The sequence below is a fragment of the Pyxicephalus adspersus genome, chromosome 8 (assembly GCF_032062135.1).
Source record: "Pyxicephalus adspersus chromosome 8, UCB_Pads_2.0, whole genome shotgun sequence".
Classification (NCBI taxonomy): Eukaryota; Metazoa; Chordata; class Amphibia; order Anura; family Pyxicephalidae; genus Pyxicephalus; species Pyxicephalus adspersus.
In genome coordinates this window covers 8449123-8470464 of record NC_092865.1, presented here as the reverse complement: position 1 = coordinate 8470464, position 21342 = coordinate 8449123, and the positions used below count along the sequence as shown (strand labels likewise).

The following is a 21342-nucleotide window of genomic DNA, read 5'->3' as shown; positions in this document are numbered from 1 at the left end:
GACCCTGGCCCGAAGAGCTTACAATCTAGGAGGTGGGGGAAGTATCACACAATAGGGGAATGCTTTAAAAACACAACAAGTAAAAAAAAACACATCTGGTAAACCTGTAAGATATTAGCTTCCTGTTTTGAGCCGACTTTGCTACCCCTGCTGCACTGAAATTCTCAGCAGTGTTACCAGCCATGCCTGTCTTCTCTTCTGCTGAACTAAAAAACATTCCTTCTTTTCGTTTGGTATTATTATTATTATACAGTGTTTATATAGCGCCATCATATTACGCAGCGCTGTACAAAGTCCATAGTCGTGTCTCTAACTGTCCCTCAAAGGAGCTCACAATCTAATTTCCCTACTATAGTCATATGTCTAAGGTCAATTGTTAGGGAGAAGACACGGGGAGAACCTGCAAACTCCATGCAGATAATGTCCTAGCTGGGAATCGAACCTGGGACCTAGTGCTGCAAAGGCCGGAGTGCTAACCCCTAAACCACCGTGCTGCCCTTGGTATAGAGATTAGGTGATGGAGAAGTGCAGTCCTGCAGAGAATTAAAGTGGAACTAAAGTCCCACATTACAGGAAAAAAACAGGATCAGGCAGGTGTTATTGCAGAAAGGGTGAGGCGCTGTCCCTTTATTATTACTATTATTGTTACACAGTATTTATATAGCACCGACATATTATGCAGCGCTGTACTAAGTCCATAGCCATGTCACTAGCTGTCCTTTAAAGTAGCTCACAATCTAATGTTCCTATCATAGTCATATGTCATTATCACAGTCTAAGGTCAATTTGGGAGAAAGCCAATAAAGCTGACTGCATGTTTTTGGAATGTGGGTGGAAATCGGAGTACCCGGAGGAAACCCACACAAACACAAGGAGAACCTGCAAACTCCATGCAGATACTGTCCTAGCCGAAATCAAATCTGGGACCTAGCGCTTCAAAGGTCAGAGTGCTAACCACTGAGCCGCCGTGCTCCAATGCTATCTTCTCCAGTAATCCTAACCTGCCTGACGGTGCTAGGAAACTGTCAAAAAAAAGCTGAGCTATGCATACGCAGATCAGTGGTGGATGCCAAGGAAACCCAACAATCCTGGTTTCCCTTGCACGTGAGTGCACAGGAGCTACGCCTTCCTCCCGGCACAGCCCATTATGATCGCCGAAGGTAATAAGAATGAAGAAAAAAGAAAGAAAGATGGCAGCACCCTGCGATGTATTTGGAATAAGTAAGAAGTGTGGATTTAGTTCCACTTTAAAGATGTTGCTGACAACACTGCTTGAGATTTCAGTGCAGCAGGGGCAGCATTGTTAGTGAACTTCTTAAAGTTTGGAACTTTTCAAGGATCCCTGGCTATTTTGCAGTCCTTGTAACAATTTCAAGTATATGGAAAATGTGTAAATATAGCAAGGATCTACTTTGTATTCTTTTATATCAGCCCAACATTACAATAAATTACATTAAAATTTAGAAATTTGAAACTGTTTGTTCCCAATAAGCCGCTATAACGGAACAAACCCGGGCCAGGGGAAGGTTGGGGAAATTCTGCTTCCAATATATATTCTGGTCAGTGAAGCATTGCTGTTTCCCATGAGGCATCGGAGAGACTGGACACTGACAAAAGATATTTAGTTCCATGCACTATATTATATCATCTGCTGATGCATGGAAAGAATGGTAAATAATAATTGGTTATTTTAAGCGATCGTGTACAAGTGCGCTGTGTACAAACTCAGAGCAGCCAGTGATATTTCACTTTTTTCCCATAGAAATTCTGATGAATGAAGTGATTTCTGATTTGTGCTGCGGCACTTATGAAGAAGCTGGAGGTTATTACTCACACTTGGGAGTGATGGCGGCTTCCCACTTCCCATCTGCTTCCCTTGCCTGTGAGAACGGCTAAGTTTGATTTCCCAGTCCCCTCGCTTGCCTGCAGCGGTAAAATCTGTGGAAAAAGCCGTTCTGTCAAATAAATGTTTTACTTGCTGAGACAAGCGATCAGAAAGAATTTCTCACTTGGCTTTCCCAACGGAACAACAATATGAGGAATGTATGCAAAATATACTGAACATAGCGGCATCAAGGGATCTCAGGAAACGTGGTGCGTGGTCAGAAATCGGCATTAACACTTTAGTGGATTTTTTTTTTTAATTTGTTAGAGCTGAACTAAAATACATGGGAGCTGAGTTTGTCATTTTTCCCAGACTGCAGTGTGATTTTACAGAGCCCACCAAGGTTGGTGACTGTGCCTTTATCTATACCAGGTCACCAATACAGCTTGGTCAATCACCTGCCCCCCCTAACCTGTGACTGGGTAATAAATGAGCAGCAGCAGACCAATAGTCTTCTCTCTCCCCTTTACCTATGTCATTATGTCTGCATATGTGCATGCACAGACCCTGGGCACACCTCACCCTCAGATATCTGAGCTTTATATATAACAGGTCCCACCTGCACACTTCCCAAGGAGGTTGTAATCAATGTCACGTAATGTGGAATACTTGATTATACCTTAGTAGATTTGAAGTAGTGTACATACTTTTCCACATACCTGTAAATTAAAAACCCAATTCAAATTCCACTTTTAGAAATGCACAATCAGACAGGTCGTTATTGCATAAAAGAACTATGCAATGTCTGGTATAATCCATCCTACCTATCGGATCGCTATGGGAAACACATGTGCATGAGCATGTGTAGCTCAGCATTGCTTGCCAAGATACCCGACAATCAAGGCTTCCCCTACATTTACCGTGAATGAATGAAACCCCTCACCTCCACAGGAGAAGTGTTTAACACAGAATCTTTTTAAAGCCCGCTGGGAGGAAATTGTAAGCAGGTGGCAGCCCCTGTAGTGTGACCCAACTCGTCAGTAACTGCCCAAAAACCGTTGGGTGGTTTGTGAAAAGTGCCAGGAGGCACACCATCCGGCTAAAAGAGGCTGGGGAGAGCACAGAAGAGTTACGTCATCCTGGCTCAGATGGCCCTAAATCGTATCCAGGAAGAGGAGCAAGAGGATGACAGCTCCCTGAAGAGGGAATGGGTACAGGTGAGTTTAGTGGGTTTAGTTTTGCTTTAAGATCCCCATTGATAATCGTCACCTGATGTGACCATTGTCACAATGCCACGGATTTCCAGTTTGATGCATATGTGGAAACATTACAAATTCATGAATGGTATTTTCAAGTTGATGACATAAATCTAGAAGATAAAAGTGCAGGTTGTTACGTAAAAGACACAAGTGAGACAGGTGTATCTCCCGCCAGGTAACCGCACCTCCCATCCACACATCAGAGAAGTGACGCCACTTGTCATTGTACATTTTATTGGACTGATGCGTGTTTTTTGTTTGTTTTTTAGGTTTTGGATTGAGTCACAGGGTTGTTCATTGTGGTGTATATCTTAGCAATTCCGACAGGTTGTTGTTACAAACAGTGTGTTGCCATTTGGGCCTTTGTCATTCCTGTGCTCTAAGCCAGAATCTTTTATCACGCCTTTAGGTGAATTGTATGAGATGGTATTAGTGACTTGTTCTCCATATTTCCAATGTCCCATCTACATTCTCTGTGTAATTTTAGTGTAAGGTTGTTCTCGTCCGATAATCGGCTGAGGGATGATACTGGACGAGAATCTTTCGCGTGTACAGCGCTCGTCGTCCATCGTCCGAACAACTGTCCTGGTGGATCGACAGACGATGGACAGCGAACGATCTTATTGGAAGTGAAGGGGAGAGAGCTCAGTGGGGTGCAGCTCCGTTGTTCTCCTCCTCCCCTCTCCATAAAGCAGAACCGGTGCTGTATGTATTTATTATTATTATACAGTATTTATATAGCACCATCATATTACGCAGTGCTGTACAAAGACCATAGTCGTGTCACTAACTGTCCCTCAAAGGAGCTCACAATCTAATTTCCCTACCATAGTCATATGTGATTAATGTAGTCTAAGGTTAATTGTTAGGGAGAAGCCATTTAACCTAACTGCATGTTTTTGGGATGTGGGAGGAAACCGGAGTACCCGGAGGAAACCCACGCAGACACGGGGAGAACCTGCAAACTCCATGCAGATAATGTCCTAGCTGGGAATTGAACCTGGGACCTAGTGCTGCAAAGGCCGGAGTGCTAACCCCTGAGCCACCGTGTACAGCGCTCCTTCATGCATCGTGCAGTCGTTAGTCTTTGGAAAAGATTGTGAAAGATCTTTTCCAACGGCAATTATTGCACATGTGTACATAGTCTATGAGTAAGCGTTCATGTAGACCTTTGTCCCTAAAGCAGAACTAAACTGAAAAATAAAAAAAATCACATTGGACTTAATTCCCTCAGATCCCTCAATTGTGCTGGACCTTTCCATGATCCGGGAAGCACCGGGCGCCGCCATCCTCGGTCTTCTTCTTCCTTCTTCTGCCTACATCACTCAATCTTGCACTCCTCTTAGTAAAGGAAAATGCCCCTTCTGCGCATGCCTGAGATCAGGCATGCGCAGAAGGGGCAGCCAAGAGCCTCCTAGGTTTCGTGGCGTAGGTATCCCGGGAGGCTCTGGGCTCCCATTTGGTCTTGATCCCTGCGGCCATCAGGGGATGTGCTTCACCCCTTTTTTTTTTTTTTTTTTTTTTTTTTTTTATTGTAACAAGAAAAGGTATCAAGTTCACCTGTCATTGAGTTCAGTGTTTTGGCTGATCGCAGTATGAATGCATTGTAGGTTGTGTGCGCTTTTTTAATGAATATTTTTTTTTTGTATTTACATGTATAATGTGCAGTATGTTTAATTATTTTCATTTCATAGTTGTGTGGGTTAATCTATTCAGTGTTATGAGCCTGTTGTGCATTTTGTGTTTTCCCCTGCAGCCAGGATTTAAAGTGTTTTTTACGTTTACCTGTTGACAACATTTAAACTGAAGACTTGAAATAGCAGACTGGGTCACAGCTTACGTCTGTTCAAACAGGTGTAACGGCTTTTGTTTAGAATGTTTCCAGCCCGTCGTACGCACATGGGTAATGCAGAATTAAAGGAGAATTGTGTCGGAATTCGGACTCTTCAAGGTTAGATTAGAAACTGAACCATGACAGAAGAGTTTAGCACAGGAGAATATCTTGTCTTGTCCTATAGGAGCCTAAAATGGGCCATCTTATGACATTAATAGCAATATAACTCAATACTCTATGCAGGACTTTTTAGGCAGCTCAACTCAATAAAATTGATCAACAAGTGAATAAAATAATCAATCAGTATTAACAAGAACTTTCTTTTCCAAATAAAAACACCTAAAACAATCTTTTTTTTCATCCTTCATACATCATATTTAATCAGCAATTTAGCCTTCAAATATTCTGTTCTCTATGTGTTTTGCAGCAACTCAGTCTTCTTCATCAGGAGATATTAGTGAACAATCCTTACATAGCAAATCTTTAATTTAACATCATCCTTAAGATATCATCTGGTATACATCTGACCAAAAGCAGCAGCGTGGTTACTGAAAAGTGCTGGGTGCTGTGCCCAGCTAAAAGGAGCTGGGGAGAACACTGGAACCATTGAAAAACCTATAGGGAACCCCTGCTGTAATCCAAAGTACATTAGTGTGGTGATCAGCGGGAAGAATTCCCCTTACATTGCTGCCAGTGGGAAGAATGTCATCCTTACAGATAGCCAAAAACATCATTGGTATCACTTCTACTGACCTGAAAGGTCCAAACTGCTCATTGCTCAATGAACCCCTAGCAAACTCCGGAGGAGCCCTGGTTGGGAAACCTTGCTATAGATAATGCCGGGTATGAGCTGTGGCACGTATGGCAGTATTGTCGGAGGGATACAAATACAGTCAGCAGTTCCTAAAGCCTATCAGCATGTAATGTAAATTCAGACAAAGATGTAAATGATACCTTCTAAACCTGTGGAGTTTCTGCAGAATGTTTTCTACTCCGTAGTCCAGTGACGTGCCGGCTGTTCAGGTGTGGTGTGGTTTCGGCTACGATTGGGTTTCATCCTTTCTCATTGTCCGGCGTTCAGCTTTTTGTTCCTGAATCAGCTCTCGGTTTCATCCAGTGTGTCAGAGCTTTAAATACGATTCTTTATATGCTAAAGGATCTGCAAGAAGATCCCAAAAAGAATATTAATTCCAATTTCGTGTTTTATAGACGACGTGTTAAAAATCAAGCTACCATACTGCATTGAGCGTTTCACACTTTTCCACCCTCACTCACTGTTAATATTATCAAATATGAAAGTCTGTCCATAGGTTACTGAAATTACATTATTACGTCTTTGAAGTCTTTTTGGAAAACTCTCCTGATTGACAGGTCGTCTTTTTCCCCAGAAACATCCTCTCATGTATTATTATTATTATTATACTACAGTATTTATATAGCACCGACATATTACACAGCGCTGTACAAAGTCCATAGTCTTATGACTATCTGTCCCTCAAAAGAGCTCACAATCTAATGTCCCTAGTCATTAGTCTCTAATACAGTCTAAGGTCAATTTGGGGGAAGCCAATTAACTTAACTGCATGTGGGGTGAAACCGGAGTACCCAGAGGAAACCCACGCAAACACAAGGAGAACCTGCAAACTCCATGCAGATAGTGTCCTGGCCGAAATTCGAACCTGGGACCCAGCGCTGCAAAGGCCGGAGTACATGTATGTTTAATAGATGTTTACAGTCATGAAAGTTTATATCCTGATGCTATATTGCTGCATGGTGGCTCTGCCTGTGTTTTCACCCAACAAAGTTCTAAGCCGTTTGTTTGGTTCAGTAACTGGCAAGGTGCCACCAATCAGTTCTTTTGTATGTGATTTGTCGAATGCTGAGGCTGGCATTTTACAAAGCCTGTTTATTGCTCTGTAGACATTCTCCTGTACAGTACAGTATGGCTGTTATATCAATGTGCAAATAGCTGAAATTAGTTCAGAGGGAGCTGCATGGCCTTGCAGAAGGTTAAGAATATTGGGCTAAGATGCAGCGAGTTCTCAAACAAGTTGCAACTATTTCAAAGGAATTTCTGCAGAAGGTCCATATTATTATTATAATTATTACACAGTATTTATATAGCCAACACATTACACAGCACTGTACAAAGTCCATAGTCATGTCACTAGCTGTCCTTCAAAGTAGCTCACAATCTAATGTCCCTACCATAGTCATATGTCATTATTACAGGCTAAGGTCAATTTTTGGGGAAAGCCAATTAACCTAACTGCATGTTTTCGGAATGTGGAAGGAAACCGGAGTACCCGGAGGAAGCCCACGCAAACACAGGTAGAACCTGCAAACTCCACGCAGATAGTGTCCTAGACGAGATTCAAACCTGGACCCAGCGCTGCAAACCACTGAGCCACCTATTGCCAGTTTAAAGTTGTCCCCACCTGTAAAATATGACCTTGGGGCCAATTCTCTCTCTAAGTATAAAGCTACGTACACACTTCCAATTATTATCGTTGGAAAACAAACGACGAACGATCCTGCACGATATATACGAACGATCGTATAGCACCGATCCTGCACATAGAGATAACGACACGATCGTTCGTAGATATTGTACACACAATAGATACGATCGTTTAAGCGATAGAGGAACTATGTGCACGACAGGAAAGTGAACGGACGTTCGTTCATCACGCATGCTCTGAACATGGACGATCAACGAACGACCGTACACACGAACGATGTTCAACGATCGTCGTCCAATCCGATCCGTCGGTCCGGTCGTTCGTTTCCAGCGACTTCCACCTCCTCGTTCGTCGGCGTCGTTGGTTACTTTTTTACGAACGATTTTTTGCCCAATCGATCTTTCGTCGTTCGATTGGAACGATAAAAATTGGAAGTGTGTACGCACCTTAAGTCTATAGGAATGCAAAAGCAGCTAAGCCAGGTCAACTGCAACTGCACAAATTCTGCATGATCTCAGAAGGATCTCTAACTGATGGCAGAGGCATGACACATTTACCAATTAAAACCTGTAAAACCTGTCAGCACAGACCCTTACTTTTTTATTGTTTTGCAAGATTTTAATTCCTCTTTTTCCATTTATGTACTGCTGCAACTGAGACATTTTATATACCGCAACATATAGAAGGTGCAAAATGGTTTTAGAGAGACAAAAGAAAATTTGCATTTATTGGTTGCGATTTGCCTTGTCCTTTTAGTCATTAGTAAATCCTCATTGGTTGCAATTACAGCTGCCAGTTGTTTGGGGTTTGTCTTCACTAGCTGTTCACATCTGGATCCTAAATTCTTTGTCATTTTTTCTTTCACTTAGGTTTAGTTTCCTCAAGGCTCAATGGGGGACAGTCGTTGAGCAGAAATCTCTGGTATACCAAAAATGCTCGAATTAAGATCTGGGCTTGGACTGAGCTATTTTAAGATGCAAAGATGGGTTCATGGTTGAAAACATTCCAATATAAGTTTCTGTGCATTATTGTACTGCATGGGTAATCCTCAGATTTCTTGAAACTGCTTTTCTCTTAGTGTTAACCCGTATTTGGCTTCATCAATTTCTCAGCGCCTGTCAATAAAACATACTGGCACAACATACGTCTACCCACCACCAAGCTTCAGTAAGAAAATCAGTGTTGGCTTTCTGGTACTTTAAATATTACCAAAGGCTATATCTACACATGTAAGATGATTCTCGTCCAATAATACCCTCAAGGCTGATATGGGGCGAGAATCTGACGTGTGTACAGCGCTTGTCGTTTGTTGGTAATGTATCTGTTCTGGCGAATCTATTAACATCCTGGATCCACGAATGATGAACAATCTTAATGGAAGTGAAGGGGAGGGAGTGCAGTAGGGTACCGCTCCATCGTTCTCCACCCTCCTCTCTCCATAGAGCGGCTATGCATACAACTGTGCTTTATGTACAGCGGTCATTCATGCATCGTGCAGTCTTTTGTCATTGCAAAGGATCGTGCAAGATCATTTCCAGCGACAATTACGCAGTTAAAGTTTGACTTCATCAAAACAGAAACTTTTGTACTTTATCTGTTGTCTATTCCAAGTGAGATTCAAATTGGGTTTTTTGGAAATGGCTTTTTTTATTCTCACATGTATAGCTTTTGGAGAAGCCAGGTCATAATCATCCCATTGTCTGCTCTCTTATCCTATCTGTGGCCCTTTGTAACCCTTTGAAATTTACCATTGTTTACATCCCACTGATTGAGTTTTGGTAGTTGTTGTTCTTCTCAATGCCCTTATCCCTGATTTGTGGTTCTTTTGTGCTTTAGGACTTTTTATTGACTCAAAGGACCTTGTGTAATCCTGTTTGTTTCTCTAACAATCTCTGTGGCCTTCATGGAGATATTTGAGATTCTGTGACACTTGGATTGCACACAGGTGGACTCCAATAAACTATTTCTGTGATTGGGCCAAGTTGGTTGCAGCAAACCTAATTTCTGGCTATTATTTCAAAGAGATCAAATACTTATAGGTGCAGTCCAGACTTTTCAGTTTTTTGGAAGACCGAAGATTTTTTAAAAATACTTTTAGAGTCTTGGTCAGTCCAACCGGCTTATCAGAAATCACTGTAAGGCTATTTACACGTGTAGAGTGCTCGTCAGCCATCATTCCGTCCTGGTGCATCCATGGACAACGAGATATCTTAATGAAAGTGAAGGGGAGAGAGCGCAGCGGGGTGCCACTCCATCATTCTCCCCCTCCCCTCTCTATAGAGCATCACATATGGTGATGTATGTACAGCGCCCGTTCATGCATCATTTAGTCTTTTGTCGTTGGAAAAGATCTTTCACAATCCTTTTCAACAACAATAATTGCACATGTGTACTGGGCCTAACCCTACGTGGGCACCTTTAATTGACTTTAAACTTTTTCCAAAAGCCTTTAGTATTTGTGAAATTTCCCATTAGATTGTTCCCCAACTTGATGTTTGCCCTGTAACCTACAAATTTTAAAGATTTCCCCATTGCAAAATTCTTTATGATTTGTCTTTTTTTTTTTAATTTTGAAACATTTCTATTGTAAATAATACTCCAAGTATGAGCCAAGTAGCCTGGTTTTATGTAACGTATTCTAAAATTGAAAAAATGAAATTCCAACCAGTCGCATTATGAAATCTGTGCATTGTTCCTGGGGTGTGTATGTCACATCAGCACGAGCCATGTGTGTCACATACATGATGGAGGAATGTTTAGTTCATTCTTTTCCCAGGCGTTGCGATTTTCCTCTGCCCAGAGCCTGGGTGTGTGAATAATGTGAATAAGTGTGGCCTACATCAATCTTTAATATCTGTGAAATGTTTTGATTACCCAGAATTGCTCCAGATAAATTCTTAACTCCCGTTTTTTTTTTTTTGTTTTTTGTTTTTTTGTTCAGACTTCACCAAAGATGTCCACCAAAACTACCAGCACCAATAACATAGCACAAGCAAGGAGAACCGTCCAGCAACTCAGAGTGGAGGCGTCTATAGAAAGAATAAAGGTAATCCTTGGCACCAATATTTTGGCAATTTGCAGTACCCTTGGCTGTTTTTGTATTTTTTGGTTTTGTTGTAAGGATTTAAAACATTCATCTCCCTAATCTACGTGTTCAGATTTTTCAGGAAATATCTGCATGGATTTTTCACATATCTGCATGGAGTTTGCAGGTTCTCCCTGCCATTTTTTTCTATAGCATACACACATATATACATGCATGTAGGGAATATTCACTTTTCAGTTTAAGGCAGTGTTTCTCAAGCCTTTTAACAACTAACTTTCAGGTCTTATTATTACTATATCCACAGATCACAGTACATTAGTGTGGTGGTCAATGAGAAGAATGCCTCTTACATTTCTACCCCTGGAGGAACCCTGATTGAGAAACACTAAGGATTTCCCTGTCTAGTTATGACCACCAAGTGTTTAGGTCTCCTTCCCCAACAGCTTGCAGTGGTCCATGAATGCTGATTCCCATAAGGTTTAGGATCTTTTAATTCCAACAGGGTTTTCTTCCTAAATTAAAATAAAGGTTAAATGTTTTTGCCTTATGCAGACCTCCTTCAAACCGCTAAATACATAACACATTAAAGTACAAATAAGGGAACCAATTCACCAGATTCAAGTCTGGGACCTAGCGCTGCAAAGGTCAGAGTGCTAACCACTGAGCTGCTGTGCTCCCATGCTCCTTTCTCCAGTAATCCTAACCTGCGTGACGGTGCTAGGAAACAGAAAAAAAAAGCTGAGCTATGCATACACAGATCAGTGGTGGATGCCAAGGAAACCCAACAATTCTGGTTTCCCTTGCACACTAGTGCACAGGAGCTACGCCTTCCCGGCACAGCCCCTTATGATCGCCGAAGAATAAAGGAAGGAGTCATGTCACTAGCTGTCCCTCGCTAACCTCTGAGCCATTGTGCTGCCCAATAATTCTGTCAGCTTTCTAGCAATCCCTGCCTTCTTCCCATACTTTGTTCCAAGTTTCTAATGCCAACCCTCCTAGTATGTCCCGTTTTTCCATCATCCTTGTACTACTCCCCCAAAAGTCCAGTGCCCCTGTATTGCCACCTAACTTCTCGAAAACAGCCAGGTGGTTACTGAAAAGTGCCAGGTGGAGCACCCAGCTAAAAGGGACTGGAAAGAACACTACTAAGAATAGTGGTTTGCAAGACTAGCAGACCAGAATTTCAATATTTTGGCAGGTCAGTGTATAAATGTTTTTTAGCCATATACGTAGCTGTAATACACTTTTAATTGTTCTCTCTTTCAGATTTCCAAAGCCTCAGCTGATCTTATGCGTTACTGTGACGAGCACGCCAAGAACGACCCTTTGCTAATGGGCATCCCAGCATCAGAAAACCCCTTCAAGGATAAAAAGCCTTGCATTATTTTGTAGTCTCCTCATCGCTAGCAAACATCTCTTACTTTCTTTTCACTTACAACACCAAACAGACCCTTAACTGAAATTAGACTAAGGATTCTGTTATCCACTAAAGAAAATGAAAAAAAGGAAAAAAAATAATGTACTTTAATCTATACCAATGATTTTTTTTCTATTTGTTTTTTTCTTTTAATTTTTTTTAGATTTCGTATTCATGGGAACAGTCTTTCTAAAAAACCAAATTGTTATTACTTACTGGGGACGTGTTATGGGTGGTAAATATTTTGGTCAGTTGTATTTTATTAATTTTTTCTCTTTTTTTTTTTTTTTTTTTTTTTTTTTTTTTTTTTTTTTTTTTTTTTTTTTTTAATGTGCAGTGTCTACTCGTCTTAGTCGAAGTATTGCTAGAACTTTAACCAAGACCAAAGTTGCCTCCGCTTTCTGCGCAAATTAGCATTGCAGGTCGTGAATGGTGTAGTGCAACTAAGGGTCCATTGCCATGTAGAATTCGTAGGTCTGAATCTGCCATTCCAGGGCCCTGTGTGATGTCCTCGTTATGTTCTAATATCAGTATAATAAGTGAAGGAAACGCGTTCTTGTCTTGTAAGCACTGGCAGCCATTTTTAGAGCTGAACCAATCACCTTGAATGAATTATCCAACCTGGTTGTGTTATTGCTGTGTGTAGGGGAAAATTTGGGTAGAGGGGCATGACTAAGGCACGGACGTCCCTTAGGCTAGGTACACATGTGCAATAATTGTCGCTGGAAAGGATCTTTCACGATCCTTTTCTAACGACAAGAGACTGCACAAGTAGAAGGTGAATACCACTACGTTTCAAGCAATGGGCTCTATCTTTGGCAGGGTGAGGGGGTCAATTCAGGTTATGAGGGCACCATGGCTGATAATGAAATCATACAGTGGCTGCCTTGAGGATTGTAAAGGCAACACGTACTCTTAAGGAAGGACTATGGCTTAAATTTATCTTTAACTTTTAAATCCAGCTCGTTTTTTTCTTCTTTTATTAATATTATTTGGAGAATTAGTATTCTTTCTTTTTTTTTTTTACCTTGAGTATTCCTGTGCAGCGTAGGATTCTCATCTAACACATCCAACCCTACAGCTGCAGACCAATACGACCATCATGTCCCTCAGCAGACATGGTAGAATGGGTTGGGTTGCCCAATAAAATATTTTTGGATCGTCTTATTAGCAGAAAGTCAGTGAGATAAAACTGCAGCCCTGGAAGTAGACATAACCAGTTACATTTGCTTTAGGCAGCAAGATTTAACTAATTTAGGAATTATTCTGGTTTGCCCTTTAGTTCAAAGTCTTGTATTTTAATGAAGAACTTTAAACCAGGCCAAGCTCAGCTAAAGATTGAGCTGTGGGCATGATTAAAGTTAAGAAAAGAAAAAAAAATCAGACCAGAAAATCAATAATAGCAGCCCTGCCACTTGGTTTGGTCAAGTCCTCCTTTGTATTGAATTTTTGGGGAATCTTGATTGAAAGTGAATGTTGATGTTTATTTTTTAAATACCTGTCATGTCATGGGACCAATTTTTTTAATACACGCATGTGTAAAAAGTTGCCTTTGTTACTTGTAGCAACTCATTGGCTTCCAGCTGGAGTGTTGCTTGGGGCAACGATGATAATTTTAATACATGTGGATTGCTCATTGGCTGTAAGGAGAGGCACTGGCTGATGACTTGCTGTTTTTGCCACCAAAGATGCAGCCATTGTTTATGGTTTATTTTTGCACAGTTTTGGCTAAGGCTGCATACACACGTGCAATAATTGTGGTCGGAAAGGATCTTACACGATTCTTTCCAACAACAAAAGACTAAACACAATGCATGAACAAGCTTTGTACATACAGCACCGTTCTGCTCTATGGAGAGTGGAGGAGGAGAATGACGCAGCGACACCCCGCTGTGCTCTCTCCTCTTCATTTCCATTACTATCGTTTGTCCCTCGTGGATCCGCCAGACGGACTTCGAGCGCTGTACACACCTCTGATAGCAGTCCTGAGGCAATTATCGGATGAGAATCATCTGATGTGTGTACGTAGCCTTACATTCACAAGTTGTTCATAGTCTACAGAGGGTAGGAGCTAGGAACCAGACGTACTTTAAATTATGGGGGTTTCCAGAACGCCCATCGATCCCTAACGTCTGTTCCTTTGCGGGTATCTTGCTCAGAATGTATTATCCTAGGTATGCTGGAAGACCTGCTGGGGGTTCCCCTCTTACATGAACTTTTAAGGCTTTTGCAACCTCCTGCTTCATTCTTTGCTTTTCAGCCATGGCAGCGATCATTATATTTGTTGCCTCTGGTATAAGACAATGCTGCTGTCTGGTTACAACACAGTACAGAATTAAAGGGAGAGGGTAACAAAATTCAGAAAGTGCAGGAGGATTTGTATCAGCCAAAGCCATGTAAAGATGGGAAATCCCTTTAAATGTGCCACCTCGCTGTGAGGTTTCCCTTTTCACAGGCCAAATGCATGAAGTGTTGTTCCTTTTACCCTTTTGTTTTGCTTTAAACATTTATTTCTTTAGCGCTGGCAGTCAGTTCCACATCCCTTCGTCAAGTTTTCTGTATTCGGAATCCACGAAGCTCATGAGATTTGTGGATTCTTTTTTCACATTATAGGCTTTTGCAGTGTTGAATGAAAAAAAATATAAATAGATTTCACTGACTGCACTTTTTTTTTTCTTCTTTTCCTTTATGAAAATGTTGTGCTTATGAGCGCCTAAACTCAGCCAAGTTAAAGTGTTAAAATCTCAATTTTGGCAATAAATGTCCCAAAAACTGTTAGGAATCCACTAAAACATTCTGGTGCTCCGTCGTAACGCCATACTGTAAATTTTCCCACACAGGTGATGAAATTTCAGTATATATATATTTTTAATACAACTTCTCTCTTGATATTTGTGTGTTTAAATTGGTTACTGAGGCAAAGTATTTTATTAAATAGCAAATATTAAAAAGTTTAATGAGTAAATGTGGGAGGGGGGAAGGGGGGTTAAAGTGGAATTCCTATTTACGGTTTAAGTTGGGGTTGATGTGGGGGGGAGGGGAGGGTCATGTATTTTATTAGATTAGTACACTCCTAATGTGCCATAGTGACAGTGTTTGTATGTTTGTATTTGTGTGTTTATAACAACTTCTCTGGGATCAAGAGGGTGAAAGTCTGCCACATCGGTGGTGAATGTCCGGCTGGTGTTCAGCTACGAGTGACTCGTTGCATGCTGGGTAGTTGACCAGTCCGAGCTACGAGTGGATGAATTTAAAGCTGGTCTGTAGAACTTTCTTTAAAAACGCTTACCAAACGTATTTCCAGAACCATCAGTCATTCCATGTAACAATTTTAGTTTACACACACTGACGGTAGACGTTTCCTCGGTGTGGCCAGTATTTAAGCGAACCGGTCTCCTGAGAACTGGTGACAACTGGTGGAGGTTCTTGTTTCTAATGCATAGGTAATGGGGCCATCTTAAATCCCTAAAGGAAACTTTTTAAAATATGGGTGCTGACTGCACATCAGATGCATATTGTAATGTAGGATACAAAAAATAGGGTCCAGTGAAATCCAACACTTGTTAACTTTGTGTATGTGCATGCAATGCTCTGCTGTGTAGAAATAAATACTAAGGGTGCCCATTATATGTGCAGCTCCAAAACATGATGGTAGCACGTGTCTTTTCTAATGACAGGTTCTCTTTAAGATTGGTGTCGGCTACTGTGACCGCTTCCTGTTACTAGGCAGTGTTTAGCTATCTGTCCAGTATTCTGATATAATAACCCGTTCTGCACTATTGCCAAATATTTAGTGTACTGATTTCTGTACACACTGGAAAGTATTGTTAGATGTCCTTTAGAAGATTCCAACAACCACTGTAAAAGCGATTCGATGTATCCCAGTGTTCTCCCTAGACCTTCTTAGCTGGGCGCACCGCCCAGCACTTTTCAGTAAGCACCCAGCTGTTTTTGACTGCCGCCTGCCTACAACTTCTTCCCACCCAGCTTAAAAAACATTTCTGGGTCGAATACTGCATTCACACATTTTGGCTTGATTGTATATGTGAGAAAAGGGATATAAACCACTAATTATCACCATTGTCATTAGCATCCAGAGAGCCAAGAATTCTGGAAGCGGGTAAAAGCTAAAACCTGGCCCTCTCCCCAGCCCCTTTTAGCTGGGCGTATTTGGCACTTTTCAGTAACCCCCTGGCTATTTTTGGGTGCTTACTGAAGAGCTGGGTTACAATACAAGAGCTGCCACCCCCCTACAGCCTCTTCCCACCCAGCTTAAAAAAAATTTTGGGTTGAACATCTGTCCGGTTTTCTCTTCCCAATTTTGTGATTGGCTGTCATCAAAAAGTGATAACATAGTTTGCACTTTGCACATTAGTTATGGTCCTCTCTTAGGGTTAAACACCGAAACATTCTTCTGTTTGCAGTGTAGTAGTGATAAGATTTCCGTGACACATAACCAAATATGGAATAAAGGCGAGCGATGGGAAAAGGCTGTTTGTTGAATGTGAGCTCGGCATCATGTGAAAAAACAGTGGGTGAATGAAGTGTAGTTTTCTTCTCCTGTTTGCAATGCAATCAGCAGTAACAATCTCCCCTCGGTATGCAGTGTAAACATCCCTCTCTGCCTACATGTCCCGGATCCAATGTTTGTACTAATGTGTGACTGCGGTTTGTCTCTTTGCTGAGATTTCTGAATGAATTTGTCTCCCACTTCTCAGAGGAGAAAAACACAGGATTTAGACACTGTGGTTTCAGCGTTTCGTAGTTCTGTGCTGAAATTTTTCTTTTTTTCACCAGCCAAACTTTGACCAGCGTGTGAACATAAGAAACATTTGCTGTGCAGACATTGTGTGCAGCTGGTTAGATCAATATTTCGGAGAATAAGACCCAGAGGGGCCAAAGTAGCAGCATGCAAGTAAACATGAAATACAACTATTGGAGGATTGTAACTGGGGTCAGATTTTGTTTTTTTGTATAGAGGATGACATTTCTTTATTCTGTCTGTATCCCATCTGTCACTTTTTTGATTGGCAAAGTGGCTGAGCTCACTGACTGTACTCCTTTGACTAAAATGCATTACACTATATGGCCAACTGTGGAGCCCCCCATTAAATAATTAAGCTCATGCGGTGAAGCATTTAAAGACATTTAGATATTTGCAAGCTTCGAAGGCTGCGTACACACATTCAATAATTGTGAAAAGATCCTTTCCAACAACAAAAGACTGAACAAGTTCTGTACATACAGCGCCATTCTATGCTATGAAGAGGGGGGGGGGCGGAGCTGCACCCCGCTGCGTTCTCCCCCCTTCACTTCCAGTACAGCCATTCCAGGCCAGATTCATGAATGAAGAGCGCTGTACACGTGCCAGATTCTCACCCGATATTAATGATTATCAGATGAGAATCATCTGACGTGTGTATGTAGCCTAACATGGCAACCTCTTGGCTTTGTATCCCTGTGTACTAAGCCAGCTGATGAATATGGTGCAGAGCATTGGAGTAAACAGAACATGATGCTCAATACCTGTGGGATTTTGGAACCCCGAATATGAGCTAGGTTTTCTCATGCAACATGAATACCTGACATTACCACCTTATACCTTCCAAAAGGTTGCTTTTGGCTGATCCTCGTGTCACTGTTAATCTATCTGTCATTTGCCACCCCTATTTTATGTACAGCGCTACATAATATGTTGGCACTATATAAATCGTGTTTAATATTAATATACACACTCCTGAATCCTATGGAAAGGCTTCCCAAAAGAATGGAGGCTGGTAAAGCCACAAAGGGGGGCAGCTCTATAATAATGGGCATGGCTTTGAAATTGCATATCCAACAAGCTCTCCTATAAGTGCTATGGTCGGGTCCACGAACATTTGGCCACATAGTGTATACTATTAGTTTTTTGTGGTGTATTTTTGGTAACAGACCAACTTGTCTTAAGCCACATTCCCACTGATAGCTTACCTCTGCCATTTTTTCTACCCCATAATGTGCATATGAATAGCGCAAGGTAAGAGGGCAGTGGGGTTATCTGGGATTTAAAATCCACAAATGCAGCAAGCTTTAATTCTGCACCCTGGCTATTATCACCATCCATTGACAATGGAGGATGGAAAGGCGGCACAGTCAATGAATACAGATAGCCACCCGACACACGCCTGGAAATCCTCTAACAAATGCTGCTTTTGGAATTCCAGGCGTTTGGCAAAGCAGCAATGTAATTCAAAGCCTTAGTGGTTCGTTTTCATATTCACAGTGCTCATGCTATTATTATAAAATATTTATATAGCGCCAACATATTACGCAGGGCTGTACAAAGTCCATATTCATGTCACTAGCTGTCCCTTAAAGGGGCTCACAATCTAATGTCCCTACCATACTCATGTCTTAAATACAGTCTAAGGTCAAGGCTTGGGGGGAAGCCAATTAACTGCATGTTTTTGGAATGTGGAAGGAAACCCAGGCAAACACAGGGAGAACCTGCAAACTCCATGCAGATAGTGTCCTTGCTGAGATTCAAACCTAGGACCCAGCGCTGCAAAGGCCAGAGTGCTAACCACTGAGCCACTGTGCTGCTGTTATGCATAAAATATATGAATTCTAATATACTATGATAGTGGATCACAGCCAGACATCACAGAGGTGTCATTCACATAAACACCCGGGTGTTTTTTAACATTTTCATCACGGGTAACTTTTCCTGCTGCAGAGCAGCTATTCACGCATAAGTGCTGTATTTCATACATAATAACATTTTGTATCATATGTATTCAGCCACTCTGGAGATAAAAGTAAAAAAACTGTAAAATCCTGTTTTTGCTATGATGTAAAAATTTTGCTTTGGTTGATTGTCTACCACTGAAAAGTGTTCTAGTGGCAAATGTTTTCTTTTTGATAATCCGTTGTAAATTGTGTCACACTCGATTTCATTCATTTTCCTGATCCAACACTAAATGCCAAGGATAATCCATGGAGTGTGTAATTTCTGGCCTCTGTATATGTGTGTATAACGCTTAATAAAGGTACACAGACTACAGCCATCTCTTACCAAAATCCGACTAGCACCTTTTTTTAATATCATTTTCACCAATTTTTTGTAATGTTCCTTTTTTTTTTTGTAGTCGATGACAGTGTAATGTTTTCAACATATAACACTATTGCCATTTTACAAAAATCTTGGTCCATGTTATAAACCTATTAAAATGTTCAATGTTGATTTTCTACAATTGTGTTATTGTGTTCTATTGGATTATTTATTCTTTTCTGGGAAGTTTTTGGTGCATTTGATTGCAAAATGGTTTGGATTTTTTAGTAGAGGTATTTAAAGGCGGGGGGGTCGCAAGCAGGTGTGTAACTATTAAGCGCCTAACTCTGTAGTTTAAGGGGAAGACAGGGACCCTCAGGCTGCCAAAACAATTGAGACTAACAGGGTAGCTAAAATGCTACCACAGCCAATCCAGGCTTCAGCATTGCCGCATCCCTAAAAAGCTGCGGGTTGCTCCTGGGCGTGTGGCATCCCTGGCCCCGCCCCTGCAGAGCTTCTGTTGGACAGCCATTTGCAAGGCAGAGCCAGAAGCATGAGCAGTCTGAAGCTTTAAGGGTACAATGATGCTAGAGCCTGCATTTGATGGCTCCAACGTAGTTGCTGGAGTGGTGGGAGTGAGTAAGGTTCCCGTGGAGGGTTTTTTCCCCCTTAGGGGTGGGGTTTATCTAGTTACACCCCTGCTCACAAAAGCTTATTACATCTGTAGGCCAATGGCATCGCTTGAAAAAGCTTTAGACCTTCTCTGCCCCATGTAGTGGAATTCCAGCTTAAGTTTGCCATTGCTAAGGGTTAGATCCAGTCCTCAAGGGCATTGACCCCCAGTGTCAGACAATTTTAAATCATCACCATAATAAAAAATAAAAAAAAAGATTATTTTGCAGAAGTAACTTTCCTTTTCTTGTTCAGCTATATTTGTAATTTATATTATTCTAAACAGACAGTAAAAGTGAAACATTCTTGAAATATTTGTTTAAAATGCACCTGTCCTTACACAAAGCCATTCATAGCCCTGGTGGCCGGATAAGGAAATGTGAAAAACAAACCCTTACCCATTTTGGAGAAAATGCTTCTCCATGGTCCTTCCAGTGCTGACTCCATACGCCCAGATGGACACCTGATTAGTTATTTGAAGAGAAAGATCAGAGTTTATATCAGGCGATATCATGTGATCAGTGGCCAGAAACTGGAAGTCACCTGGAGCAGCAATTTTCCTCCCAATGCTGTTAGCTCTACCCACTATTTTTAGGAACCAAACTTCATCCGAATTGATTAGTTGGATCATTAAGAGTGAACATAACCTAAATTGGTTACTCTGGCCAAGGGCGTATCGTCAGCTGCCATGGGTCTACAGCTCGCTATTCCTGGAGTGTTGGTGACATTTTTGTATGATTTAACCGTGTATATTTTTACCAAGATGAAAACACGCATTGCTGTGACTGTAAAATGAGCATGCAAATACAGTAGTGTTGTAGCCATGTTTATGTCTCCTTGTGTGTTTTTACATGCTGGAAGTGAATCTTGATGTCTATTTACTGCTTAGTACTAATCATGATTTGCTGTGTGATTTCTCTGAGGCCATTCATTGCAAGCTCGCCCAGATACATTGTGGCCCTTGGTTGCCTTGCAATGGGCAGGTATGAGATTGTCCTTTTAGGAAACTGCTGCACCCCCCACCTGCGATACCCAGCTGCTCTGTGCTTTTCTTTGTCCCCGGGACCTCAAAAAAAGTCCGGTCCTCCCATGTGTTAGGAAGATTCTCTGCACCATGGAGGCCTTGGGGGGCCTAAGTGACCAATCACCAGGCTTGAACATGGTCACCTGATGAGAATGAGAGTATCCTTGTGAATGCAGTGAAGGAAAGTATTGGAGGGGTTCTGCGTTATTCTCTCCTGCATTTGCTAACTGACCATGGATTGACTTTAATGCATCTTCAATCATTTGCATGCTATGCTACCAAAAGAATTAGAATAATTCTGCATTCTGTTTATAACTCAGGGAAACATATTGTGAATTTTCTGAGTTGAACAGTTGTATTGCCATTGCTTCCCATAGGCTGGGTGTGTTGTCCCTTCAGATTGTAGATACCACTTTTATGTTTCATACTAGAAGTAGGAGGGCAGGAAATAGCTTCAGAATGTAGATTACATTTGTGGAATTCTCAGAAGTCAGGGATGAAAGAGGGAAAAGAAAACCATGTGCCTGCTTGTGGGAATGGAGGCGAGCAGAACATGAACAGGTGTGACGAGGAATGAGCGGTTCAGGGATACAGCAAAGTTCATACGAGGTAAAGACATGATCACAAACAGCCGAGGGGATTTCATGGCTTGTGATTGATCTTTCTCAGAGACTGAATTCTCATTGAAATGTGGGCACTGTGCCCATAAAGGAGAAAAAGCACAATATATAAAACACCCCCCTTTAACTTGGGACCTCTGTACCTACCTTAGG

The 21342-nt window shown here is 41.5% G+C and overlaps 1 protein-coding gene across 2 annotated transcripts in view; it reads left to right on the top strand.

Moving 5' to 3' along the window:
* Positions 1 to 14489, top strand: part of GNG12 (G protein subunit gamma 12) — an 82933-nt gene extending 68444 nt beyond the window's left edge. For both annotated transcript variants that reach the window (XM_072419449.1, XM_072419450.1), the window contains 2 exons: positions 10322 to 10426; positions 11693 to 14489. In XM_072419449.1, coding sequence (XP_072275550.1) covers positions 10334 to 10426; positions 11693 to 11818 — 219 coding nt within the window. In that variant the 5' untranslated portion in view covers positions 10322 to 10333 and the 3' untranslated portion in view covers positions 11819 to 14489. The remainder of the gene's footprint in view (positions 1 to 10321; positions 10427 to 11692) is intronic.
* The last annotated feature ends 6853 nt before the right edge of the window (positions 14490 to 21342 follow it).